The sequence below is a fragment of the Meles meles genome, chromosome 5 (assembly GCF_922984935.1).
Source record: "Meles meles chromosome 5, mMelMel3.1 paternal haplotype, whole genome shotgun sequence".
NCBI lineage: Eukaryota > Metazoa > Chordata > Mammalia > Carnivora > Mustelidae > Meles > Meles meles.
Window position 1 is genome coordinate 149,694,313 of NC_060070.1, and position 25,256 is coordinate 149,719,568.

The 25,256-nt window shown below is 39.9% G+C and overlaps 1 protein-coding gene across 2 annotated transcripts in view; it reads left to right on the forward strand.

The window, feature by feature from the left end:
• The first annotated feature begins 2,096 nt into the window (after window positions 1–2,096).
• Window positions 2,097–25,256, forward strand: part of MRS2 (magnesium transporter MRS2) — a 41,568-nt gene continuing 18,408 nt past the window's right edge. The window contains exons 1-4 of one of the 2 annotated variants that reach the window (XM_046004893.1): window positions 2,097–2,368; window positions 4,102–4,175; window positions 7,163–7,199; window positions 8,406–8,518. In XM_046004893.1, the coding sequence (XP_045860849.1) occupies window positions 2,179–2,368; window positions 4,102–4,175; window positions 7,163–7,199; window positions 8,406–8,518 (414 nt within the window). In that variant the 5' untranslated portion in view covers window positions 2,097–2,178. The remainder of the gene's footprint in view (window positions 2,369–4,101; window positions 4,176–7,162; window positions 7,200–8,405; window positions 8,519–25,256) is intronic. The other variant, XM_046004894.1, reaches the window with a different exon arrangement.

The following is a 25,256-nucleotide window of genomic DNA, read 5'->3' on the forward strand; positions in this document are numbered from 1 at the left end:
TCAGTAGCATTTGACGAAATTGAGCACTTCCTCGTTCCTGAAACTCTTCTGCTTCAAGGATCCCACCCTTTTACTCCTTTCCTGGCCACCCCTTTTCATATTCTGTTGGACCCATCTCTTGTCCTTAACCATTAAATGCTAGAGGATCTAGAGCTCAATCATAAGAACATTTGTTTGCTGTCTCACTTCCTAAGAGATCTTACCCTTATGACTTTAAATACCTCTATATGGCCCCCAATATATATGTCTACCACCAACATCTCCCCCAAACTCCAGACTGTTTACTTGATATCTCTGCTTAGACATCTGTTTAACGGAGCTTTCAAATTTAATGTGTCCAGAAGCAAATGCCATCCCATAAACTGATCTCCAACTAAACTTCTTCCATTCTAATAGATGGCACCATGACTGCCCAGTTGTTTAGGCAAAATATTTTGCAATCAGCTTCTTTGCCTCTTTACTTAATCCCTCTTGCAAATCTTGTCAATTCAGTCTTTGCTATGTAGCAGCAAGCTCACCCTGTCTCCCCTTCCCCATCACCTACCTTGGCACACACCATCATCACTATCTCTACACTTAACTCTTTGTAATCTCTTCCCCACATAGCCAGAATGATCCACTTAAACATAGATCAGATCATTACCTCTCTGCTCATTGAAGTCACCCCATGGCTCCCACCCTTCCCAGATTAAATTCCAAATCCTTCACATGAATTGCAAGGCGATGAGTCTGACCAGGTCCCAGAGCTTCTCTAAGATTTTGCAAGGATATCTTAAACAGAGCTGTCTCACTAAGCTAGGGTTATTTTTTTTTTTTAAAGAATTATCACATTATCTCATAGAGTGGTCTCTGAAGGCATGTTTTTGGAAGATATGTTTCATCACTGAAGCTGTTAATAAAATGAAAAATCTACCAGGTAGGTTCTTTCTGGATTTTAATGCTTTATGTTCTCCTTTTCTCTCAATGCTAAAATCTAACATCCTCTCTTCTGTGAAGTCTTCTGTCTACTGGCTTCCTAATTCGGCTTCATTCTCAATACCCTACAGGAAAAAAAAGAAAAAAGGAAAAAAGAAAAGAAAAAGAAAAAAGCTCTCTGTTGTGTTTCCTTAGCTGTCTTTATACATAGTGATTGAATGGAAATCTGTGAAACTCATGTCTGTCTTTTATCACTACTGTGGAAGGGACAAGACTATTAACTCACTTAAAAATATGCATATAGGGGAGCCTGGGTGGCTCAGTGGGTTAAGCCTCTGCCTTCAGCTCAGGTCATGATCCCGGTGTCCTGGGATCCAGTCCCACATCGGGCTCTCTGCTCAGCAGGGAGCCTGCTTCCTCCTCTCTCTCTGCCTGCCTCTGCCTACTTGTGATCTCTGTCAAATAAATAAATAAAAATCTTTAAAAAAATGTATACTGTATTTAATCACTTCTAAACCCCACTTTTTTTTTCATATTTAAAGACCAAAATTGGGATGAGTCTTAAAATGATATAATTAGGAAGCATGATTTATTAGCATTTTTTTCTTGGTGGTACATAAAGTAACGACTCCTTGAAATCGACACTGTCTTACAGTTGATTAAATACAGAGTGTAAATCTTGTGGGGTTATGTTCCTCGATACTGAGCCGCACAAGTTTGGTGCCTCATTCCATAGTGCAGTTCACTGTTTCTACTGCAGTACATTTAAATACAAACTGAGTTAGGAATGGGCATAACGTCCTCACTTCCAAATTGCGCGTTTTATCATCTGTATGAAAATGCTCCGGACTGCAAAGCATGCTCCACTGCCCGGGTATTTCCTCACACTCCTAGTTACTGGGGATAATAACCCCTCCCGCGCGCGGCTGACCTCGCCAAGGGCGCAAGGGTCGAATCTAGGTCCGACAGCCTCCGCCGCACAGGTGAGCGCGCCCCGCCCGCCAGCCCAAGTCCGTCCCCGCGCACTTTCCAGGTACGAGACGTGAACTCCGATTGGCCACCGGACGCAAGGAGCGCGCCCCCCAAAGCACCTTCCGAGCATGCGCGGTAGGAGGCGCAGGCGCGCCGCGCCCCGCGCATGCTCAGTACGCTGCGGTCGCACTTTAAAGCGCCCGCGCAGGGCCGCGTCGGTGCCGGCTAACCAGCCCCTGACCGGCATGAGGCACTGGGGTGTTAGGGCAACCTTCTGCTCGCTCCAGCGCCATGGAATGCCTGCGGAGCCTGAGCCGGCTGCTGCCCAGCGTCGTGGGGCTGCCCCGGCGCACGCTGTGTACTCTGGCTCAGAGCCTGACCCCTGGGGCGCGTCCCGTTGCCGCCTGCGGCCGCGCGGCCCAACTCCTCAGGCAGAGTCGGGCCGCGCCCCTGTGCGCACCCGTTCGGCCCCGCGTGGCAGGTACTACTGCGTCCCCACCCCGCAGCCCAGTACGCAGGTCTTGTGGTGTCCCCCGGGCCCTGACCGGACCGCCCGACCCCGCCCGGCGTGGCCGTGGCTACTCCGCGCAGGCCTCGGACCCGGGTCCGCCCTTGGGGCGCCCGTCCAGGAGTGCTGGTGGCCGCCGGTGCGCCATGACCCCCTGGGGCCCTCACGCCCTCGCTGCAGATCTCCCCGCTGGAGTGCTCTTACGGGAAGAGTTTTGTGGTTTTTTGGTTTTTTTTTTTAACGACAGGTTAACCCTTATCTAAGTGTTTTTCTTCCCGGTCTTTTTCCCTTTGCGCGTTGATGCGTTTTTCCAGTTGTTCAATTAAGGAATGGGGAAGCACCTGTAGATGAGACTGAACATTTAAAGATTGCATAGTAACAGTTGCTCCTGAGAAAAATCTGTTTTCTAGTACGGTGTAACAAGCTGCAGGGGTCAGAGTGGGGGGGGGGATCGGAGTTACTTATTTTTTCGCCAAATGACAAAGCATGACGATATGTTAACATTTTCACAAATGTCAGAATGTGGGTGCTAATATTGCTCAGAAACCGGCGACATTACAATGTATGGCTGTCAAAAGGATTGCGCTGTTCTCAAGTTTTCTCAGTTTTATACTCAAAATTCTTCTAAAATAACAGCACCACCTCCCTCCCCACACTAACTAGAGTCTGAACTGGGGGACCCCCCATATTCCCTCCTTTAATAACCCCTGGGAACCCAGTTTCAGCCCTTCGGCTGTTTTAAGACAAGCCCTGAGATTCAGAATCCTGAAACATTGTATCTAACTTGTGGCTGATTAGCAAGTGAATCTCAATGGAAACATTTTATCTAACTTGGGGAAACACTTTATCTAACTTGAGAAACAACAAACCTCAGATGCCTACAAAAGACATGAGACACTATATATAATGGGAAGGAATAAGATCCGAAATGAGAATATATGTGCACATTCCATGGAGTCAGCATGATTACTTTGGAAGCAGAAAATAATTGGTAATATTTTTACACTTTCTGTCCATTGCTTTTATGTTTAGTATTTTGAATGTTGTCCTTTGTCAGTCATTAAATTTATGTAATTACACTTTAGAACTCACTTCAACTCAGTCTAATCACACTTTAAATTTTGATTTTCAAATAAGGATTTTTCTTCATTCCAGTTCATGGGGGCTGCATTCCAATGGCTTATTTCATAAGTAGTCACTATGTAATGTGGAAAAACTAATATCGAAGTAAAGTCTAGGTTTCATAATTTATAGCTCAAATAATCCTAATATTGGAATGCTAAAACTGGTGGTAATTTAAGATCTATGTTTTCTAAAATACATGTACCAGTATAATTTTCATGAAGAGCCTTTCTAAATTACGCAAAAAAGATGAACATTTTAATCTCAGAACACTGTTACGCATTTGTTCATTTGACTTTGAGATACCAGTAATACTTAGAATAAAACTGTTTGGAATCCATAAATTGTTTTAGCACCTCGCCTAAGCCATTCCCTGCCAAATCTAACATAGAAAGCATTCCCTGCCAAATCTAACATAATTCCCAACAGATGTTAACATTAGCAAGTAAGAGTGTTTCTTTTTCCTCTAGGAAAAAGTTTCCAAAAAATAGTAGTCTGAAGACCATATAATAGGACAGTTATATTGTAGCCATGTGTTAATACCTATTGTATGATTACAGAGAATTCTCTAATTTATTCTTCAGGTGAAATGCACCGGTTTAGAACTTCCGATGTCTCTCAAGCCACTTTGGCCAGTGTAGCCCCAGTGTTTACTGTGGTGAGTATGTCTGGTACTTTTGATAACTTACACAAAGTATTTTCCATACTTACTGAGTTAACTGGGTTAGACTGATCCACCAAGATAATACTAATTTTCTGTTTTATAGTGAATCATTATACTTGTAAGTCCTTTCATCTTTGTGTTTTGCCTAGCTAATGACCTGAATGTCAGCTAGATTCACTTAACAGCACCCTTGAAACTTTTCTATTGACTGACTGTGGAGGTCTTCTTTAATCCTAGAACTGGTTGTTCAAATCACAGCTCAGCACTTCCCCCTCAAGATTTCCTTGTGAATCTATGTAAAACCTTGAAGGCTATTAGCCATAGGTGCTTGACCCTGTGCTATGAAATGTACTATATGCAGAAGTATTTTAAAGGTAGTGAAGTGTAATTTTTAAGAGTGGATGCTTTGAAGGTTCATGATCTCTGCAACTTTCTCTGAAAAGCTTCAGGAGAAAATAAAATAAGAAATAATGTGTACCACAACCACATATCTCGAAAGAGAAAAAATAGGCCATTGGGGCAAAATATTAGCAATATTAGCAAAAATAGTAGCATTCTAGATGAAAGTCACAGGGGAATTGGCTGTAAGATATTCTTGGAACTTTTTTGTCGGGCTTTACTTTAAAAAAAAAAAAAAAAAGTTGAATTAAAAAAAGTAACGTGCCTGTTCTGAACTAGCATCCCTAAATTCAGATCTCAGCTCTGCCTCGTACTATTAACTTTGGACCTGAACAGGGTATGGTGGTATTTTTATGCCTTTGTTTGCTCATCTGTGAACTGGGGTGATAGCACCTACCTTGTAGAATTGTTGTGAGTTAACTCGCTGTGTACAATCCTCACCCGTGCAAGCATTCAGTATATATTAGCCATTATCGCCATCGTTAGTTAGGCTTATTTCTTTATAAACTATACAAACAACATAACTGCCAGAATTACACGTGAAAGTTATCACTGTTATTCAATGTTCTAGAACATTTGGCCAGTTTGGTTAAGAATAAATTCAAATATTAAATATTGAAAGAAGGTTCTTTGCAGGTGAAATCATTATATACCAAGAACACCTAAGAAAATTAGTTATACTATTTGCTGTGAATTGTGTAAGACTGCTGAATCAGACTTGTCCCCCAGAAACAAATAATACATTATATGTTAATTAAAAAAAGAAAGAAAATTAGTTGATACTGTGAAATGAGAGCTTGCTAATCAGCTCACTCTAGATGATGTTACTTTACAAGATAAACATCACAAAAAATCAGTTTGATTTTTTTTATCAGAAAATATCTCTTTAAAGAAAAATGGTGAAGATAAATACTGAGATGCAAAAATACTCATATGTTAAGTTGAAAATGGAGGAGAGAGTGCAGAAAAGTATAACATGAATATATATGAGTAGGGAAAGTCTGGAAGGATATTCAGTAAAATGCTGGTATTGTTTTCTCTAAAATTTGTCTTATTTCACGTAATGTATTTTTATTTCAAATTTTCTGCCGCAGATACATTATTTGTGAAATAAATTTGAGGAAAGTCTGTATTACACAAAATAAAGTTTCTTTTGATATAATTTGCCCTTTAACACTGATGGCTTACGGTACTCATACTGATTTTGCTCATGAAAAACAAGCTACAATATGCACTGTGGGGTTTTATTCTGTTGCTGTTAACAGAGCGTGCACACATTCCCATGGTAGTGACCCAGCGCTTGTAACTTCAGCTACCCTTAGAGTCTTTCCAAACATGCATATTTAGTAGTAATTAGTACATTCCGGCACATATTCAGACTGGACAAGTATTTCAGAAAAATGTTTCCTCTGCTTTATAGGAAATAAATATATTTTCTGAATCATGTTCTCTCTTCAAAAAGCCAGAAGAGGGCACCTGGGTGGCCCAGTGGGTTAAAGCTCTGCCTTCCTCTCAGGTGATGATCCCAGAGTCCTGAGATCCCACATCTGGCTCTCTGCTCAGCAGGGAGCCTGCTTCCCTCTCTCTCTCTGCCTACTTGTGATCTGTCTGTCAAATAAATAAATAAAATCTTTAAAAACAAAACAAAACAAAAGCCAAAAGAGAGGCCTTTTCTGTAAATCTTTGTTGATTCTGCAACACTTACAGAGAGACTTCATAGCCTCCAGTACTTAGAGTCCCAGGATAAGCTATACGTGGTCTCACTTTGTTCAGAAGGCTAACGGATAGGAAATGCAAAGGACAGCATCAGGTGTTTCCCTCTTCCAGAGAAGTCCTTGCAGCCATCCAGGGGCTTCTCTGGACCTTGTTTGACAGTTCAGGTGCAAGGAGTTGATCTTTTTTTTCCCCCTAAAAATTTTATTTATTTATTTGACAGAGAGAGATCACAAGTAGACAGAGAGGCAGGCAGAGAGAGAGAGAGAGGGAAGCAGGCTCGCTGCTGAGCGGAGAGCCCAATGCGGGATCATGACCTGAGCCGAAGGCAGCGGCTTAACCCACTGAGCCACCCAGGAGTTGATCTTCTTAAAGGTGGGTGTGAGTTCCACCTTAGCTTAGAATCCCTGTGCCTTTTAGTGCTGGTATCTCTTGTAATCATCTCCAAGGCCCATGCAGGGTTCCTGCAAGAAACATGGCCAGTTATAAAAGCCACCCCACTGAGGGAGAAGCAGGGGGATGGCTTCCTATCTGTAATTCTTTCATAGTCTTCCTTGTCCCATGAAGTCTACCAGGCATTGGGCATTTTTACCATGAGCAATGTTGCCTAGTAACACAGCTCATACTCCTTTATCAGATTTCCAGGGGAACCAAGACAGAAAGTCAGTGAAAGGTCACATTTGTCCTAGCAGAAGAAAAAGGGGTTCTTTTAACCCTTCACTCATAACCGAATTTAACCTAAAGAAGCAGTTAAGGGTTATCTGTGCACTTCTGCATTTGGGAGCTCTCATAGTACCATATGGTGTAGTACTGTAAAGAGCATACTCACTTGGGAGGAAATAGTATTTGTTTTTATTTTCTCTCTTTAGACAAAATTTGACAAAGAAGGAAAAGTTACTTCTTTTGGTGAGTATCTTTCGTTATCTTATAAATCACTTTTTTAAAATCAGTGAATGGGTGAATCTCATAGAAATCAAGAAATTGCAGTGTTTTGAGTAGAATATTCTGTGTGTAGGCGTGTATTGAAAGAGATCTATTCTCCGCATTTGTCCACTAGTCCTAATTGGAACTAACACCTGGACTGTGTGTGTTCTCCCAGAATTGGTTTCTGGCTTTTAGCAGGAGCCACTTTCTCTCTAACAGAAAGTTAAAGGAACTTTTTGAGAGCAGAGGGTAGTATCCAGCTGGAGCACATTTTGTTTCTCTTCTTTAGTCTCCCTTTCCACACCCTAGTCCTCACGTACAGCTCCTGTTCCACATTTGAGGCAGATTTATGTAATACTGCTGACGTTGCAATGGCAGTGAGGGACAAGACTGGAGGGACAGGGCACTAGATGGCACTACTCTGCTGGTGATGGCGCTTACGGGCAGTGACTTTGAAAACGGAAACTAAGCATCACTTTACTCTCTGACCTCAGATGCAGGCTTCATTCAGATTTCCCACGTGCTTCCAGCCCCGTGGTTCTGTCCCTGCTGCTGCTGAGATCCTGGTGGGAAATTTGGGGTAGTTTTTGGCCCATTATCTCCTTCAAATGACTGTTCTACTTAGTGCTCTGTCGCAGGTGGATTGGACACTGCAACTATACATGCTCCTTTAATCACTTCTTGAGTTTCTTCATCCATTTTGCCTTCTCTTGGGTAATAAAGTTAGTTTTCAGGTGGGAGAATCTAGTGAGGAAACCAACTGTCTTCTCGTTTTGTATTAGTCCAGGAACCAAGAAAATTGAATTCTCTGTTCACAGATTTAAAATACTGAAGATAGAAAACATTGGAAATGTAGTTCTGTATAATCTGTATTTTTAAAAAATGACCTGTCTCTAGAGCTAGAAATTGATACTGTAGGTCTTAATTGTGTGTGGCTGTGGTTTTTTTCTACTGGTCCCAAGAGACGTTTAAATGCAAAGAAATTTTATGAAGTATGAATAAGATGAAAAAGGAATTATTAGGGTTTGACCACATTCTTATGTTTTTGAGGTAAAAATGGCTATTAAAAAGACTTCTTTTGGCTTGTTTCTGGTAGTAGAAAATGATGGTGGGAGGGGTGCTCTGATACTAAAGTCTTCCAGTAATTGGTTTGGCCCACTTGTTTTGTTAAAAATATTTCTTTTATAGAAAAGAAGAAAACTGACTTATATCAAGAATTAGGTCTTCAAGCCAGAGATTTGAGGTTTCAGCATGTGATGAGCATCACAACCAGAAACAATAGGATTATCATGAGAATGGAGGTAAAGGGCTTTATGTCATCTGTTTCTCACTGGAGTCTTTAAAAGGTTACTTCTTAGCCATCTTGAGCAATATCTAGGTTAAAAGCAATTCTGTAATGAAATGGCTGTGTGAAACATAGGATACTTTATAATGTCTCATTGTAGTGTAACTCCTCTTTCGTGGATTCTGTACGTGAAAGGCATAACTCTGCTCTGTTTTATGTAGGAAAAGTTACGAGTGCCGTCTCTGTTCTTTCTCACTGCCTGAATTTGGGCTCTAGTTTCTGAAATGATAAGAGAAAGAATCATGATTTATAATAGATATGTTCAGTGGTAGACAGTTACATGTCATCATAGTATAAGTTCAGCTACCAAGAACATTGTGGTTCTCCAAATAGACCAGGAATATCCCCTGAAGTTTATCATTTTAACTTAAATTTTTATTTTAACTGAAAGCTTCTTAAAATAAATTGTATCTTCCCCTGCCGACTGAGAGTACACTAAATATAATTTGACTTTATGTAGTGATTGAGAATAAATTTGAACCTATGTAATTTTAGTGAGCTAAAGTCTAGGGTTCAGAAATAGTTGAGACGTGGTTCTTGATGATGTGGGCCCTGCAGTAAACATCAGACCTCCTTTCTTCCTTTTTTTTTTTTTTTTTAAGATATAAGATTTTATTTATTCAAGAGAGACAGAGACTGCAAGCATGAATGGGAGGAGAGGCAGAGGAAGAAGCAGACTCCCCGCTCACCGGAGAGTCCAACATAGGGCTTGATTCCAGGACCCTGAGAATGTGGCCTGAGCCAAAGGCAGATGTTTAAGCACTGAGCCATCCAGGCTCCCCGAAATCAGTTGCATTTCTATACACTAAGAATGAAGCAGCAGAAAGAAAAATTAAGAAAACTGTCCCATTTATAACTGTACCAAAAGTAATAAAGTACTTAGAAATAAACTTAACCAAGGATGTGAAAGATGTATACTCTGAAACTATAAAACACTGATGAAAAATTCAAGATGACTCAAAGAAATGGAAAGATACTATGTGTTATGGATTGGGAGGACAAGTATTGTTAAAATGTCTATACCACCCAAAGCAGTCTTCAGATTTAATGTAGTCCCTATCAAAATACCAACAGCGTTTTTATTATATATTTTTATTTTATTTATCCATTTGAGAGAGCATGAGCAGGATGAGGGGCAGAGAGAGAAGCAGATTCCCTCCCTGATCAGGGAGCCCGACACAGGGCTCAGTCCTGGGACTACAGGATCGTGACCTGAGCTGAAGGCAAACGCTTAACTCAGCCACCCAGGTGCCCCTAAGTTTTATTTTAATCACCAGTGCTCCTCATAACAAGTGTACTTCTTAATCTCCATGATCTTTTTCCCCCATCCCCCCACCTACCTCCCCTCTGGTTAACTATTAGTTTGCTCTCTATAGTTAAGAGTCAGCTTCTTGATTTGTCTCCTTTTTCCCCCCTTTGCTCCTTTGCTTTCTTTTCTAAATTCCATTTATGAGTGAAATCATCTGGTATTTGTCCTTCTGACTTACTTTGTGTAGCATTGTACTTCTAGCTCCATCCATATCTTTGCAAATGGCAAGATGTCATTCTTTTTTTATGCCTGAATAGTACTGCATGATACACATACACTACATCTTCTTTATCCCTTCATCAACCAATGGATATTTGGGGCACTTCCTTATCTTGGCTACGTGAATAATGCTGCTGTAAATATGGGAGTACATCTATCCCTTTGAATCTGTATTTTGTATTCTTTGGGTAAATACCCAAGAGTGCTGGATCATAGGGTAGCTCTATTTTTACTTTTTTTTTTTTTTAAGATTTTATTTATTCATTTGACAGAGATCACAAGTAGGCAGAGAAGCAGGCAGAGAGGGGGTGGAGGGTAGCAGGCTTCCTGCTGAGCAGAGAGTGGATGTGGGGCTTGATCCCAGGACCCTGAGTGCATGACCTGAGCCCAAGGCAGAGGCTTTAACCCACTGAGCCACCCAAGTGACCCTATTTTTACCTTTTTTGAGGAACCACCACACTGTTTTCCACAGTGGCTGCACTAGTTTGCATTCCTACCAACAGTGCACGAGGGTTCCTTTTGTCCATATCACTGGCAACACCTAGTGGTTTTTGTGTTGATTTAGCCATTCTGTGAGGTGTGAGGTGGTATCTCATCATAGTTTTGGTTTGCATTTTCCTGATCATAAGTAATAATGAGCATCTTTTCATGTGTCTTTTGTTGGCCATCTGGATACGTTCTTTGGAGAAATGTCTGTTCATGTCTTCCACCCATTTTTATTGGATTATTTGATTTTTGGGTGTTATATCAGTTCTTAATATGTTTTGGATACTATCTCTTCATCGGATATGTCATTTGCAATATGTTCTTCCATTCTGTAGGTTACCTTTTAGTTTTGCTGAGCATTTCCTTTGCTGTGCAGAAGCTTTATTTTTATGTAGTCCCAATAGTTTATTTTTGCTTTTGGTTCCTCACCTTGGGAGACATGTCTAGAAAGATGTTACTACAGCCAGTGTCAGAGAAGTTACTGCCTGTGTTCTCTTCTAGGATTTTTGTGGTTTCAGGTCTCATATTTAGGTCTTTAATCCATTTTTAATTTATTTCTGCGTATGGTGTAAGAAAGTGGTCCATTTCATTTTTTGGGGGGAGGCTATCAGTTGTCCCAAACCATTTATTGAAGAGACTGTCTTTTTTCCATTGAATATTCTTTCCTGCTTTGTCAAAGATTAGTTGACCAGATAGTTGTGGGTCCAGTTCTGGGTTTTCTATTCCTTTTCATTGATCAGTGTTTTTTTTTGTGTGTGCCAGTACCATGCTGTCTCGATGACTACAGCTTTGTAATAGAGCTTGAAGTCTGGAATTATGATGCCCCCAACTTTGCTTTTCTTTTTCCAGATTGTTTTGGCTATTCAGCGTCTCTGTGATTCCATACAAATTTTAAGATTGTTTGTTCCAGTCCTGGGAAAAATGCAGTTGGTATTTTGATAGGGATTGCATTAAATCTGAGATTGCTTTGGGTAATATAGAGATTTTAACAGTATTTGTTCTTCCCAACCTGTGAGCGTGGAATGCCTTTCCATTTCTTCGTGTCTTCTTCGGTTTCTTTCATAAGGGTTCTGTAGTTTTCAGAGCACAGGTGTTTTACTTCTTTGGTTAGGCTTATTGCTAGGTATCTTAATGGTTTTTGGTGCAGTTGTGGACAGGATTGTTTTCTTTTCTTTTTTTTTAAGATTTTATTTATTTATTTGACAGAGATCACAAGTAGGCAGAGAGGCAGGCAGAGAGAGAGAGAGGAGGAAGCGGGCTCTCTGCTGAGCAGAGAGCCCAATGCAGGGCTCAATCCTAGGACCCTGAGATCATGACCTGAGCTGAAGGCAGAGTTTTAACCCACTGAGCCACCCAGGTGCCCCAGGATTGTTTTCTTAATTTCTCTTGCTGCTGCTTAATTAATGGTGTATAGAAATACAAGAGATTTCTGTACATTGGTTTTGTATTCTGCAACTTTTGAATTCATGTATCAGCTCTAGCAGGTTTGGGTGGTCTTTAAGGTTTTTTTACATATAGTATCATGTCATCGCAAATAGTGAAAATTTTACTTCTTCCTTACCAGTTTGGACACTTATTTTCCTTTTTGTTGTCTGATTGCTGTGGCTAGCACTTTAGTACTGTGTTGAGTAAAAGTGGTGGGGCTGGATCTTATCTTGTTCCTGATCTTAGGAAAAAGCGTAGTTTTTTGAGTATGATGTTTGCTGTGGGTTTTTCATATTTGGCCTTTTGAGGTATGTTCCCTCCACAAAGGTGGAGGGTTTTTATCATGAGTGGATGTTGTACACTGTCAAGTGGTTTTTATCCTTTCTCTTGTGAACGTGATATATCACATTGATGGTTTTGTGAATATTGAACCACCTTTACATCCCAGGAATAAATCCCACTTGATCGTAGCAAGTGTATTTTAATGTATTATTGAATTTGATTTGCTAGTAGTTTGTTGAGAATTTTTGCATCTGTGTTCATCAGAGATACTGGCCTTTGGTTCTGTGTGTGTGTGTGTGTGTGTGTGTGTGTGTGTGTAGTAATTTTATCTGGTTTTGGTGTTAGGATGATAGTATCCTCATAGAATGAATCTGGAAGTTTTCCTTTCTCTTTTTTTGAATACTTTGAGAGGAATGGATAATAATTTTTCTTCAAGCATTTGGTAGACTCTGCATGTGAAGCCATCTCGTTCTGAACTTTTGTTTGTGGGGAGTTTTTTGATTACTGATTCAATTTCATTGCTGGTAATTAGTCTGTTCAAATTTTTTATATCTTACCTGTTTCAGTTTGGGTATTAGTTTCTAGGAACTTATGCATTTCTTCTAGGTTGTGCAGTTTGGCATAGTTTTTCCTGATATTCTCTTAAAATTGTTTGTATTTTGGGTGTTGGTTATTATTTCTCCTCTCTCATTTGATAGTATTTTTGGTTCTTTCTCTTTTTTTCTTGATGAGTCTGGCCAAGGGTTTATCTATTTTACTGATTTTCTTTTCCCCCTAAGAAAACAGTTACTGGTTTCATTAATTTGTTCTATTGTGTTTTTAGTTTTTATATCATTTATTTCTGCTCTAATCTTTTTTATTTTCTTTTTTTGCTGGCTTTAGACTTTGCTTGTTATTCTTTTTCTAGTTTCCTTAGGTGCAAGATTAGGTTGAGATTTTTCTTGCTTCTTGAGGAAGACTTGTATTGCTATATACTTCCTTCTTTTTGCTATATCCCAAAAGTTTAGAGCCTCTGTATTTTCATTTTCCTTTGTTTCCATGTACCTTTTTATATTTATTTCCTGGTTGATCCATTCATTGTTTACGAGCATATATTTGTGTTCTTTCCAGATTTCTTCTTGTGGTTGATTTCTAGTTTCATAGCACTGTGGTCAGTAGAGATATCAGAATGACTTCAGTCTTTTTCAATTTGTTGAGGCTTGTTTTGTAGCCTAATATCTGATCTGTTCTGGGATATATTCCACACACACTCGAAAAGAATGTGTATTATGCTCTTTTAGGATGTAATGTTCTGTATATATCTGTTAAGTCCATCTGGCCCATCTGTTATTCGAAGGCATTGTTTCCTTGTTGATTTTCTGTTTAGATGATCTGTCCCTTGATGTGAGTAGGGTGTTAAAGTCCCCTACTATTATTGTATTAGTATCATTTACTTCCTTTATGTTTTGATTCACTGTTTTGTTATTTGGGTGCTCCCATGTTGGGTGCATAAATACTTAAATTGTTACATCTTCTTGTTGGATTGTCCCTTTTATTATCATATAGTGTTCTTCTTTTCTCACATTATAGTCTTTTTTTTTTTTTTTTTTAACATAGAATGTATTATTAGCCCCAGGGGTACAGGTCTGTGAATCACCAGGTTTAAACACTTCACAGCACTCACCATAGCACATACCCTCCCCAATGTCCATAACCCAACCACCCTCTCTCTACCCTCCTTTCCCCAGCAACCCTCAGTTTGTTTTGTAAGATTAAGAGTCTCTTATGGTTTGTCTTCCTCCCAATCCCATCTTGTTTCATTTATTCTTTCCTACCTCCCAAACCCCCCATGTTGCCTCTCAACTTCCTCATATCAGGGAGATCATATGATAATTGTCTTTCTCTGATTGACTTATTTTGCTAAGCACAATACCCTCTAGTTCCATCCACGTCATCGCAAATGGCAAGATTTCATCTCTTTTGATGGTTGCATAGTATTCCATTGTGTATATATACCACATCTTCTTTATCCATTTGTCTGTTGATGGACATCTAGGTTCTTTCCAATTGTGAACATTGCTGCTATAAACATTTGGGTGCATGTGCCCCTTCGGATCAGTACATTTGTATCTTTAGGGTAAATACCTAGTAGTGCGATTGCTGGGTCATAGGGTAGCTCTACTTTCAACTTTTTTTTTTCTTTTTTTTTTTTTTAAGATTTTATTTATTTATTTGACAGACAGAGATCACAGGTAGTCAGAGAGGCAGGCAGAGAGAGAGAGAGAGAGGAAGGGAAGCAGGCTCCCTGCTGAGCAGAGAGCCCGATATGGGGCTTGATCCCAGGACTCTGGGATCATGACCTGAGCTGAAGGCAGAGGCTTTAACCCACTGAGCCACCCAGTCGCCCCTACTTTCAACTTTTTGAGGAACCTCCATTCTGTTCTCCACAGTGGCTGCACCAGCTTGCATTCCCACCAAAAGTGTAGGAGGGTTCCCCTTTCTCTGCATCCTTGCCAGCATCTGTCGTTTCCTGACTTGTAAATTTTAGCCCTTCTGACTAGTGTTGGGTGTTGGGTGGTATCTCATTGTGGTTTTGATTTGTATTTCTCTGATGCGAATGATGTGAAGCACTTTTTCATGTGTCTGTTGGCCATCTGGATGTTGTCTTTGCAGAAATGTCTGTTCGTGTCCTCTGCCCATTTCTTGATTGGATTGTTTGTTCTTTGGGTGTTGAGTTTGCTAAGTTCCTTATAGATTTTGGATACTAGCCCTTTATCTGATACGTCATTTGCAAATATCTTCTCCCAATCTCTCAGTTCTCTTTTGATTTGATGACTGTTTCCTTTGCTGTGCAGAAGCTTTTGATCTTGATGAAATCCCAATAGTTCATTTTTGCCCTTGCTTCCCTTGCCTTTGGCGATGTTCCTAGGAAGACGTTGCTGTGACTGAGGTCGAAGAGGTTGCTGCCTGTGTTCTCCTCAAGGATTTTGATGGTATTCCTTTCTCACATCGAGGTCCTTCATCCATTTTGAGTCTATATTCATGTGTGGTATAAGGAACTGGTCCAATTTCATTTTTCTGCATGTGGCCGTCCAATTTTCCCAACACCATTTATTGAAGAGACTGTCTTTTTTCCATTGGACATTCTTTCCTGCTTTGTCGAAGATTAGTGGACCATAGAGTTGAGGGTCTATTTCTGGGCTCTCTATTCTGTTCCACTGATCTATGTGTCTGTTTTTGTGCTAGTACCATGCTGTCTTGATGATGACAGCTTTGTAAATAGAACTTGAAATCTGGAATTGTGATGTGACCAACTTTGGCTTTCTTTTTCAATATTCCTCTGGCTATTCGAGGTCTTTTCTAGTTCCATATAAATTTTAGGATTGTTTGTTCCATTTCTTTGAAAAAAATGGATGGGATTTTTTTTTTCCATTTTATTTATTTTTTCAGCGTTAACGGTATTCATTGTTTTTGCACAACACCCAGTGCTCCATGCAAAACGTGCCCTCCCTATTACCCACCACCTGTTCCCCCAACCTCCCACCCCTGACCCTTCAAAACCCTCAGGTTGTTTTTCAGAGTCCATAGTCTCTTATGGTTCGCCTCCACTTCCAAATTTTTCTTTTTTTTTTTTTTAAATAAACATATAATGTATTTTTATCCCCAGGGGTACAGGTCTGTGAATCGCCAAGTTTACACACTTCACAGCACTCACGATAGCACACACCCTCCCCAATGTCCATAGCCCCCTCCCCCTCTCCCAATCCCACCTCCCCCCAGCAACCCCCAGTTTGTTTTGTGAGATTAAGAGTCATTCATGGTTTGTCTCCCTCCCAATCCCATCTTGTTTCATTTATTCTTCTCCTATCCCCCTAACCCCCCATGTTGCTTCTCCATGTCCTCATATCAGGGAGATCATATGATAGTTGTCTTTCTCCGATTGACTTATTTCACTAAGCATGATACGCTCTAGTTCCATCTACGTCGTCGCAAATGGCAAGATTTCATTTCTTTTGATGGCTGCATAGTATTCCATTGTGTATATATACCACATCTTCTTTATCCATTCATCTGTTGATGGACATCTAGGTTCTTTCCATAGTTTGGCTATTGTAGACATTGCTGCTATAAACATTCGGGTACACGTGCCCCTTCGGATCACTATGTTTGTATCTTTAGGGTAAATACCCAGTAGTGCAATTGCTGGGTCATAGGGTAGTTCTATTTTCAACATTTTGAGGAACCTCCATGCTGTTTTCCAGAGTGGTTGCACCAGCTTGCATTCCCACCAACAGTGGAGGAGGGTTCCCCTTTCTCCGCATCCTCGCCAGCATCTGTCATTTCCTGACTTGTTAATTTTAGCCATTCTGACTGGTGTGAGGTGAAATCTCATTGTGGTTTTGATTTGTATTTCCCTGATGCCGAGTGACGTGGAGCACTTTTTCATGTGTCTGTTGGCCATCTGGATGTCTTCTTTGCAGAAATGTCTGTTCATGTCCTCTGCCCATTTCTTGATTGGATTGTTTGTTCTTTGGGTGTTGAGTTTGCTAAGTTCCTTATAGATTTTGGATACTAGCCCTTTATCTGATATGTCGTTTGCAAATATCTTCTCCCATTCTGTCAGTTGTCTTTTGGTTTTGTTAACTGTTTCCTTTGCTGTGCAAAAGCTTTTGATCTTGATGAAATCCCAATAGTTCATTTTTGCCCTTGCTTCCCTTGCCTTTGCCGTTCTTCCTAGGAAGATGTTGCTACGGCTGAGGTCGAAGAGGTTGCTGCCTGCATTCTCCTCAAGGATTTTGATGGATTCTTTTCTCACATTGAGGTCCTTCATCCATTTGGAGTCTGTTTTCGTGTGTGGTGTAAGGAAGTGGTCCAATTTCATTTTTCTGCATGTGGCTGTCCAATTTTCCCAGCACCATTTATTGAAGAGGCTGTCTTTTTTCCATTGGACATTCTTTCCTGCTTTGTCGAAGATTAGTTGACCATAGAGTTGAGGGTCGATTTCTGGGCTCTCTATTCTGTTCCACTGATCTATGTGTCTGTTTTTGTGCCAGTACCATGCTGTCTTGATGATGACAGCTTTGTAATAGAGCTTGAAGTCCGGAATTGTGATGCCACCAACTTTGGCTTTCTTTTTCAATATTCCTTTGGCTATTCGAGGTCCTTTCTGGTTCCATATAAATTTTAGGATTTTTTGTTCCATTTCTTTGAAAAAAATGGATGGTATTTTGATAGGGATTGCATTAAATGTGTAGATTGCTTTGGGTAGCATGGACATTTTCACAATATTTATTCTTCCAATCCAGGAGCATGGAACATTTTTCCATTTCTTTGTGTCTTCCTCAATTTCTTTCATGAGTACTTTATAATTTTCTGTGTATAGATTCTTATCCTCTTTGGTTAGGTTTATTCCTAGGTATCTTATAGTTTTGGGTGCAATTGTAAATGGGATTGACTCCTTAATTTCTCTTTCTTCTGTCTTGTTGTTGGTGTACAGAAATGCAACTGATTTCTGTGCATTGATTTTATATCCTGACACTTTATTGAATTCCTGTACAAGTTCTAGCAGTTTTGGTGTGGAGTCTTTTGGGTTTTCCACATATAGTATCATATCATCTGCGAAGAGTGATAGTTTGACTTCTTCTTTACCAATTTGGATGCCTTTAATTTCTTTTTGTTGTCTGATTGCTGAGGCTAGGACTTCTAGCACTATGTTGAATAGCAGTGGTGATAATGGACATCCCTGCCGTGTTCCTGACCTTAGCGGAAAAGCTTTCAGTTTTTCTCCATTGAGAATGATATTTGCGGTGGGTTTTTCATAGATGGCTTTGATAATATTGAGGTATGTGCCCTCTATCCCTACACTTTGAAGAGTTTTGATCAGGAAGGGATGCTGTACTTTGTCAAATGCTTTTTCAGCATCTATTGAGAGTATCATATGGTTCTTGTTCTTTCTTTTATTAATGTGTTGTATCACATTGATTGATTTGCGGATGTTGAACCAACCCTGCAGCCCTGGAATAAATCCCACTTGATCGTGGTGAATAATCCTTTTAATGTACTGTTGAATCCTATTGGCTAGTATTTTGGCGAGAATTTTTGCGTCTGTGTTCATCAAGGATATTGGTCTGTAGTTCTCTTTTTTGGTGGGATCCTTGTCTGGTTTTGGGATCAAGGTGATGCTGGCCTCATAAAATGAGTTTGGAAGTTTTCCTTCCATTTCTATTTTTTGGAACAGTTTCAGGAGAATAGGAATTAGTTCTTCTTTAAATGTTTGGTAGAATTCCCCTGGGAAGCCTTCTGGCCCTGGGCTTTTGTTTGGAGATTTTTGATAACTGTTTCAACCTCCTTACTGGTTATGGGCCTGTTCAGGTTTTCTATTTCTTCCTGGTTCAGTTGTGGTAGTTTATATGTCTCTAGGAATGCATCCATTTCTTCCAGATTGTCCAATTTGTTGGCGTAGAGTTGTTCATAGTATGTTCTTATTATTGTCTGTATTTCTTTGGTGTTAGTTGTGATCTCTCCTCTTTCATTCATGATTTTATTGATTTGGGTCCTTTCTCTTTTCTTTTTGATGAGTCTGGCCAGGGGTTTATCAATCTTATTGATTCTTTCAAAGAACCAGCTCCTAGTTTCATTGATTTTTTTCTATTGTTTTTTTGGTTTCTATTTCATTGATTTCTGCTCTGATCTTTGTGATTTCTCTTCTCCTGCTGGGTTTAGGGTTTCTTTCTTGTTCTTTCTCCAGCTCCTTTACGTGTAGGGTTAGGTTGTGTACTTGAGACCTTTCTTGTTTCTTGAGAAAGGCTTGTACCGCTATATATTTTCCTCTCAGGACTGCCTTTGCTGTGAATGGATGGGATTTTTAATAGGGATTGCATTAAATGTGTAGATTGCTTTAGGTAGCATAGACATTTCCACAATATTTGTTCTTCCAATCCATGAGCTTGGAATATTTTTCCATTTCTTTGTGTCTTCCTCAATTTCTTTCATGAGTACTTTATAGTTTTCTGAGTACAGATTCTTTGCCTCTTTGATTAGGTTTATTCCTAGATATCTTCTGGGTCTGGGTGCAGTTGTAAATGGGATTGACTCCTTAATTTCTCTTTCTTCTGTCTTGTTGTTGGTGTACAGAAATGCAACTGATTTCTGTGCATTGATTTTATACCCTGACACTTTATTGAATTCCTGTACAAGTTCTTGCAGATTTAGAGTGGAGTCTTCTGGGTTTTCCACATAAAGTATCATATCATCTGCAAAGAGTGATAGTTTGACTTCCTTTTTGCCCATCTGAATGCCTTTAATTTCTTTTTGTTGTCTGATTGCTGAGGCTAGGACTTCTAGTACTATGTTGAAAGCAGTGGTGATAATGGGCATCCCTGCCTGTTCCTGACGTTAGCAGAACAGCTCTCAGTTTTTCTCTGTTGAGAATGATATTAGCAGTGGGTTTTTCATAGATGGTTTTGATGATATTGAAGTATGTACCCTCTATCCCTATGCTTTGAAGAGTTTTGATCAGGAAAGGATGTTATATTCTGTCAAATGCTTTTTCAGCATCTATTGAGAGTATCATATGGTTCTTGTTCTTTCTTTTATTAATGTATTGTATCACACTGATTGATTTGTGGATGTCGAACCAACCTTGCAGTCCTGGGATAAATTCCACGTGGATGTTGTGAATAATGTACTGTTTCTAATGTTCATTGGGTCCTGTTGGCTAGTATTTTGGTGAGAATTTTCACATCTGTGTTCATCAAGGTATTGGTCTGTAATTCTCTCTTTTGATGGGATCTTTGTCTGGTTTTGGGATGAAGGTAATGATGGCCTCATAAAATGAGTTTGGAAGTTTTCCTTCCATTTCTATTTTTTGGAACAGTTTCAGGAGAATAGGAATTAATTCTTCTTTAAATGTTTGGTAGAATTCCCCTGGGAAGCCCCTCTGGCCCTGGGCTCTTGTTTGTTTGGAGATTTTTTATGACTGCTTCAATCTTCTTACTGGCTATGGGTTGGTTCAGGCTTTCTATTTGTTCCTGGTTCAGTTGTGGTAGTTTATATGTCTCTAGGAATGCATCCATTTCTTCCAGATTGTCAAATTTGCTGGTGTATAGTTGCTCATAATATGTTCTTATAATTGTTTGTATTTCTTTGGTGTCGGTTGTGATCTCTGCTCTTTCATTCATGATTTTATTTATTTGGATCCTTTTTTTTTTTTTTTTTTTTTAAGTCTGGCCAGAGGTTTATCAATCTGATTAATTCTTTCAAGGAACCAGCTCCTAGTTTCGTTGATTTGTTCTATTATTTCTTTGGTTTCTATTTCATTGATTTCTGGTCTGATCTTTATGATTTCTCTTCTCCTGCTGGGTTTAGGGTTTCTTTCTTGTTCTTTCTCCAGCTCCTTTAGGTGTAGGGTTAGGTTGTATATTTGAGACCTTTCTTGTTTCTTGAGAAAGGCTTGTATCACTTTATATTTTCCTCTCAGGACTGCCTTTGCTGTGTCCCACAGATTTTGAACCGTTGTGTTTTCATTATCGTTTGTTTCCATGAATTTTTTCAATTCTTCTTTTAATTTCCTGGTTGACCTATTCATTCTTTAGAAGGATGCTCTTTAGTCTCCATATATTTGGGTTCTTTCCAAATTTCCTCTTGTGATTGAGTTCTAGCTTCAGAGCATTGTGTCTGAAAATATGCAGGGAATGATCCCAATCTTTAGGTACTAGTTGAGACCTGATTTGTGACCCAGGATGTGATCTATTCTGGAGAATGTTCCATGTGCACTAGAGAAGAATGTGTATTCTATTGCTTTGGGATGGAATGTTCTGAATATATCTGTGATGTCAATCTGGTCCACTATGTCATTTAAGGCCTTTATTTCCTTGCTAATCTTTTGCTTGGATGATCTGTCCATTTCAGTGAGGGGAGTGTTACTGTCCCATACTGTTATTGTATTATTGTGGATATGTTCGTTTGATTTTGTTATTAAGTGGTGTATATAGTTGGCTGCACCCATGTTAGGGGCATTGCTAGTTAAAATTGTTAGATCCTCTTGTTGGACAGACCCTTTGAGTACGATATAGTGTCCTTCCTCATCTCTTATTATAGTCTTTGGCTTAAAATCTAATTGATCTGATATAAGGATTGCCACCCCAGCTTTCTTTTGACGTCTGTTAGCATGGTAAATTGTTTTCCACCCCCTCACTTTAAATCTGGAGATGTCTTTGGGTCTAAAATGAGTTTCTTATAGACAGCATATTGATAGGTTTTGTGTTTTTAATCCATTCTGATACCCTGTGTCTTTTGATTGGATCATTTAGCCCATTTACATTCAGGGTAACTATTGAGAGATATGAATTTAGTGCCATTGTATTGCCTGTAAGGTGAATGTTACTTTATTGTCTCTGTTCCTTTCTGGTCTGCTTTTAGGCTCTCTCTTTGCTTAGAGGACCCCTTTCAGTATTTCCTGTAGAGCTGGTGTGGTGTTTACAAATTCTTTCAGTTTTTGTTTGTCCTGGAACCTTTTTATCTCTCCTTCTATTTTCAATGATAGCCTAGCTGGATATAGTATTCTTGGCTTCATGTTCTTGTTTAGTGCTCTGAATATATCATGCCAGTTCTTTCTGGCCTGCCAGGTCTCTGTGAATAAATCTGCTGCCAATCTAATATTTTTACCATTGTATGTTACAGACTTCTTGTCCCAAGCTGCTTTCAGAATTTTCTCTTTGTCACTAAGACTTGTAAATTACTATTAGATGATGGGGTGTGGACCTATTCTTACTGATTTTGAGGAAGGTTCTCTGTGCCTCCTGGATTTTGATGCTTGTTGCCTTTGCCGTATTAGGGAAATTCTCTACAATCATTTGCTCCAATACACCTTCTGCTCCCTTCTCTCTTTCTTCTTCTTCTGGAATCCCAATTATTCTAATATTGTTTTGTCTTATGGTGTCATTTATCTCTCGAATTCTCCCCTCGTGGTCCAGTAGTTGTTTGTCCCTCTTTTGCTCAGCTTCTTTATTCTCTGTCATTTGGTCTTCTATATCCCTTATTCTCTTTTCTGCCTCATTTATCGTAGCAGTAAGAGCATCCATTTTTTATTGCACCTCATTAATAGCTTTTTTTATTTCAGCTTGGTTAGATTTTAGTTCTTTTATTTCTCCAGAAAGGGTTTCTCTAATATCTTCCATGCCTTTTTTGAGCCCAGCTTGCACCTTGAAAATTGTCATTCTGAACTCTAGATTTGACATATTACCAGTGTCCCCATTGACTAGGTCCCTAGCCATCGGTACTGCCTCTTGTTCTTTTTTTTGTGGTGAGTTTTTCCCGCCTTGTCATTTTATCCAGATAAGAATATATGAAGGAGAGAATAAAATACTAATAGGAAAATGTGTGTTAACCAAACCAGAAGAGACCACAAATCATGGGGGGGAAGAAAGGGGTAAAAAGAAGTTTGGAAAAAAAAGAAAAAGGAGAAAGAAAAGAAAATATATATATTAGATAGGTGAATAGAACAGAGCCACCCACTTAATCTGGGGAATATTTGGTCTCTTAGAAGAAACTACCCCCCATAATTTTAAAGAAAGAAAAACTTTTATATATATATGTATATATATATATATATATACATATATATATGTGTATATATATATATATATATATGTGTGTATATATATATACATATGTGTATATATATATATATAGACACACACACACACACACACACACACAAAAGGGTAAACATGATGAAGGGATGGAATATGACTATAAAGATGAAAAATTTAGGAGTGCCTGGGTGGCTCAGTGCGTTAAGCCTCTGCCTTCAGCTCGGGTCATGATCTCAGGATCCTGGGATCGGGCCCTGCATCAGGCTCTCTGCTCAGCGGGAGCCTGTTTCTCCCTGTCCCTCTGCCTGCCTCTCTGCCTACTTGTGATCTCTCTGTCAAATAAATAAATATAATCTCTTTTTTAAAAAAAAGATAATTTTTTTTTTTTTAATTCTAAAAAAGGAGTTGATAAGTTGGTTGGGGAAAGAAAAAAAAAAGAAAGTGGAGAGAATTTGCTGGAGGCTGGAGACTAGAGCAAAGCCCTGTGCTAGGTTTAGGGTATATTTTGATCTATTAGAAGTTGTATCCCAGGGGTGCCTGAGTGGCTCAGTAGGTTAATCCTTTGCCTTCAGCTCAGGTCATGATCTCAGGGTCCTGGGATCAAGTTCTGCATTGGACTCTCTGCTTAGCGGGGAGCCTGCTTCCCCCTCTCTCTCTGCTTGCCTCTCTGCCTACTAGTGATCTCCCTTTCTCTGTCAAATAAATAAAAAAATAAAATCTTAAAAAAAAAATAAAGAAGTATCCCAAATTTTTTTAGAAAAACCCTATGTATCTACAAAAAACAAATTTAGATACAATGAAGTATAAAATATTACTATAATAATGAAAGTTCAAAAATACTTTTTAATGACATATTATTAAGATAAACTAGTTAAAAAACGTTAAAAGAGGAAAGAGTAAAAGTTAAAAAATTAGAATTAAAAAATTTAAAAATATTAACTTTGCAAGACTAAAGAATCGTGTGGAGAAAGCCATAAATTCCATGTTTTGCTTCCTCCTCCTCTGGAATTCCGCTGTTCTCTTTGATGAGTGAACTTGGTCTTGGCTGGATTTCTTGCTGATCTTCTGGGGGAGGGCCTGCTGTAGTGATTCTCAAGTGTCTTTGTCCGAGGCAGAATTGTACCACCTTTGCCAGGGGCGGGGCTAAGTAATCTGCTCGGGTTCAGTTTCGGGAGCTTTTGTTCCCTGAATGCTTTCCGTAGAGTTCCCGAGGATGGGAATGAAAACGGTGCCCTCCCAATCTCCGGCCCAGAGGAGCCAAAAGCTCGGGCCCCCACTCCTGAGTGTGCCCTTAGAACAAAGTGCTTAATTACTCCTGTCTCCCTGGCCTCCAGCCATGCTCCGAGCTCACCCAGCCTGTGACCAAGCGTCTCTGTCTCTGGCACACAGCCCTGCCTGGAGTCTCCAAACCCAGCAGCAGATCACTGCTGCTCTTCCAGGAGGGTGTCCCCGGATCTGCCACTTGTGGGGTCCCTGCTCAAAGAGCAGTGGTGTGACTGTGCCATGGATCACAATTTAAGGTACCCTGAGTTGAGCACTCACTCCTTGGCTCTGTTTCTGTAGCTGGCTTCCCTGCTCTAATACCTGCGAGCGCTGCGACACTCAGGCACCCCCGATCCTTCTGTGGCCCCGCAGGACCTGAGACCACACTGTCCCCACATGGGCTCCACCCTTAGCCTCTGGAGCGTTGTCCCTCAGTGGAGCAGACATTTTTTTTTTTTAATTTCTTTATTTTTTAATAAACATATAATGTATTTTTAGCCCCAGGGTTACAGGTCTGTGAATCGCCAGATTTACACACTTCACAGCACTCACCACAAGCACATACCCCAGCAACATCCATAACCCCACCACCCTCTCCCGACCCCCCTCCCCTCAGCAGCCCTCAGTTTGTTTTGCGAGATTAAGAGTCTCTTATGGTTTTTCTCCCTCCCGATCCCATCTTGTGTCATTTATTCTTTTCCTACCCCACAAACCCTCCACATTGCATCTCCACTTCCTCATATGAGGGAGATCATATGATAGTTGTCTTTCTAATGGAACAGACTTTTAAAAGTTCTGATTTTGTGCTCCGTTGCTCCACCACTTGCTGGGAGCCAGCCCCTCCCGCTGCAGTCTATCTTCCTGTCGCTTTGGATTCACTTCTCTGCAGGTCCTACCTTTCAGAAAATGGTCAATTTTCTGTTTCTAGATTGCTGCTTTTCTTTTCTTCCATCTCTTGTTGGATCTTTAGGTGTTTGAAATTTTTGTCTTTAAAGTGTTTGTTTTAAAGTCTGCTTTTTCCCGTATAAGTTATTGCTACTCTGGCTTTCTTTTCCATTTGCATAAAAGATGCTTCTCCATCCCCTCACTTTCAATCTGTGTCTAGGTCTTAAATGAGTCTCTTGTAAGCAGCTGAT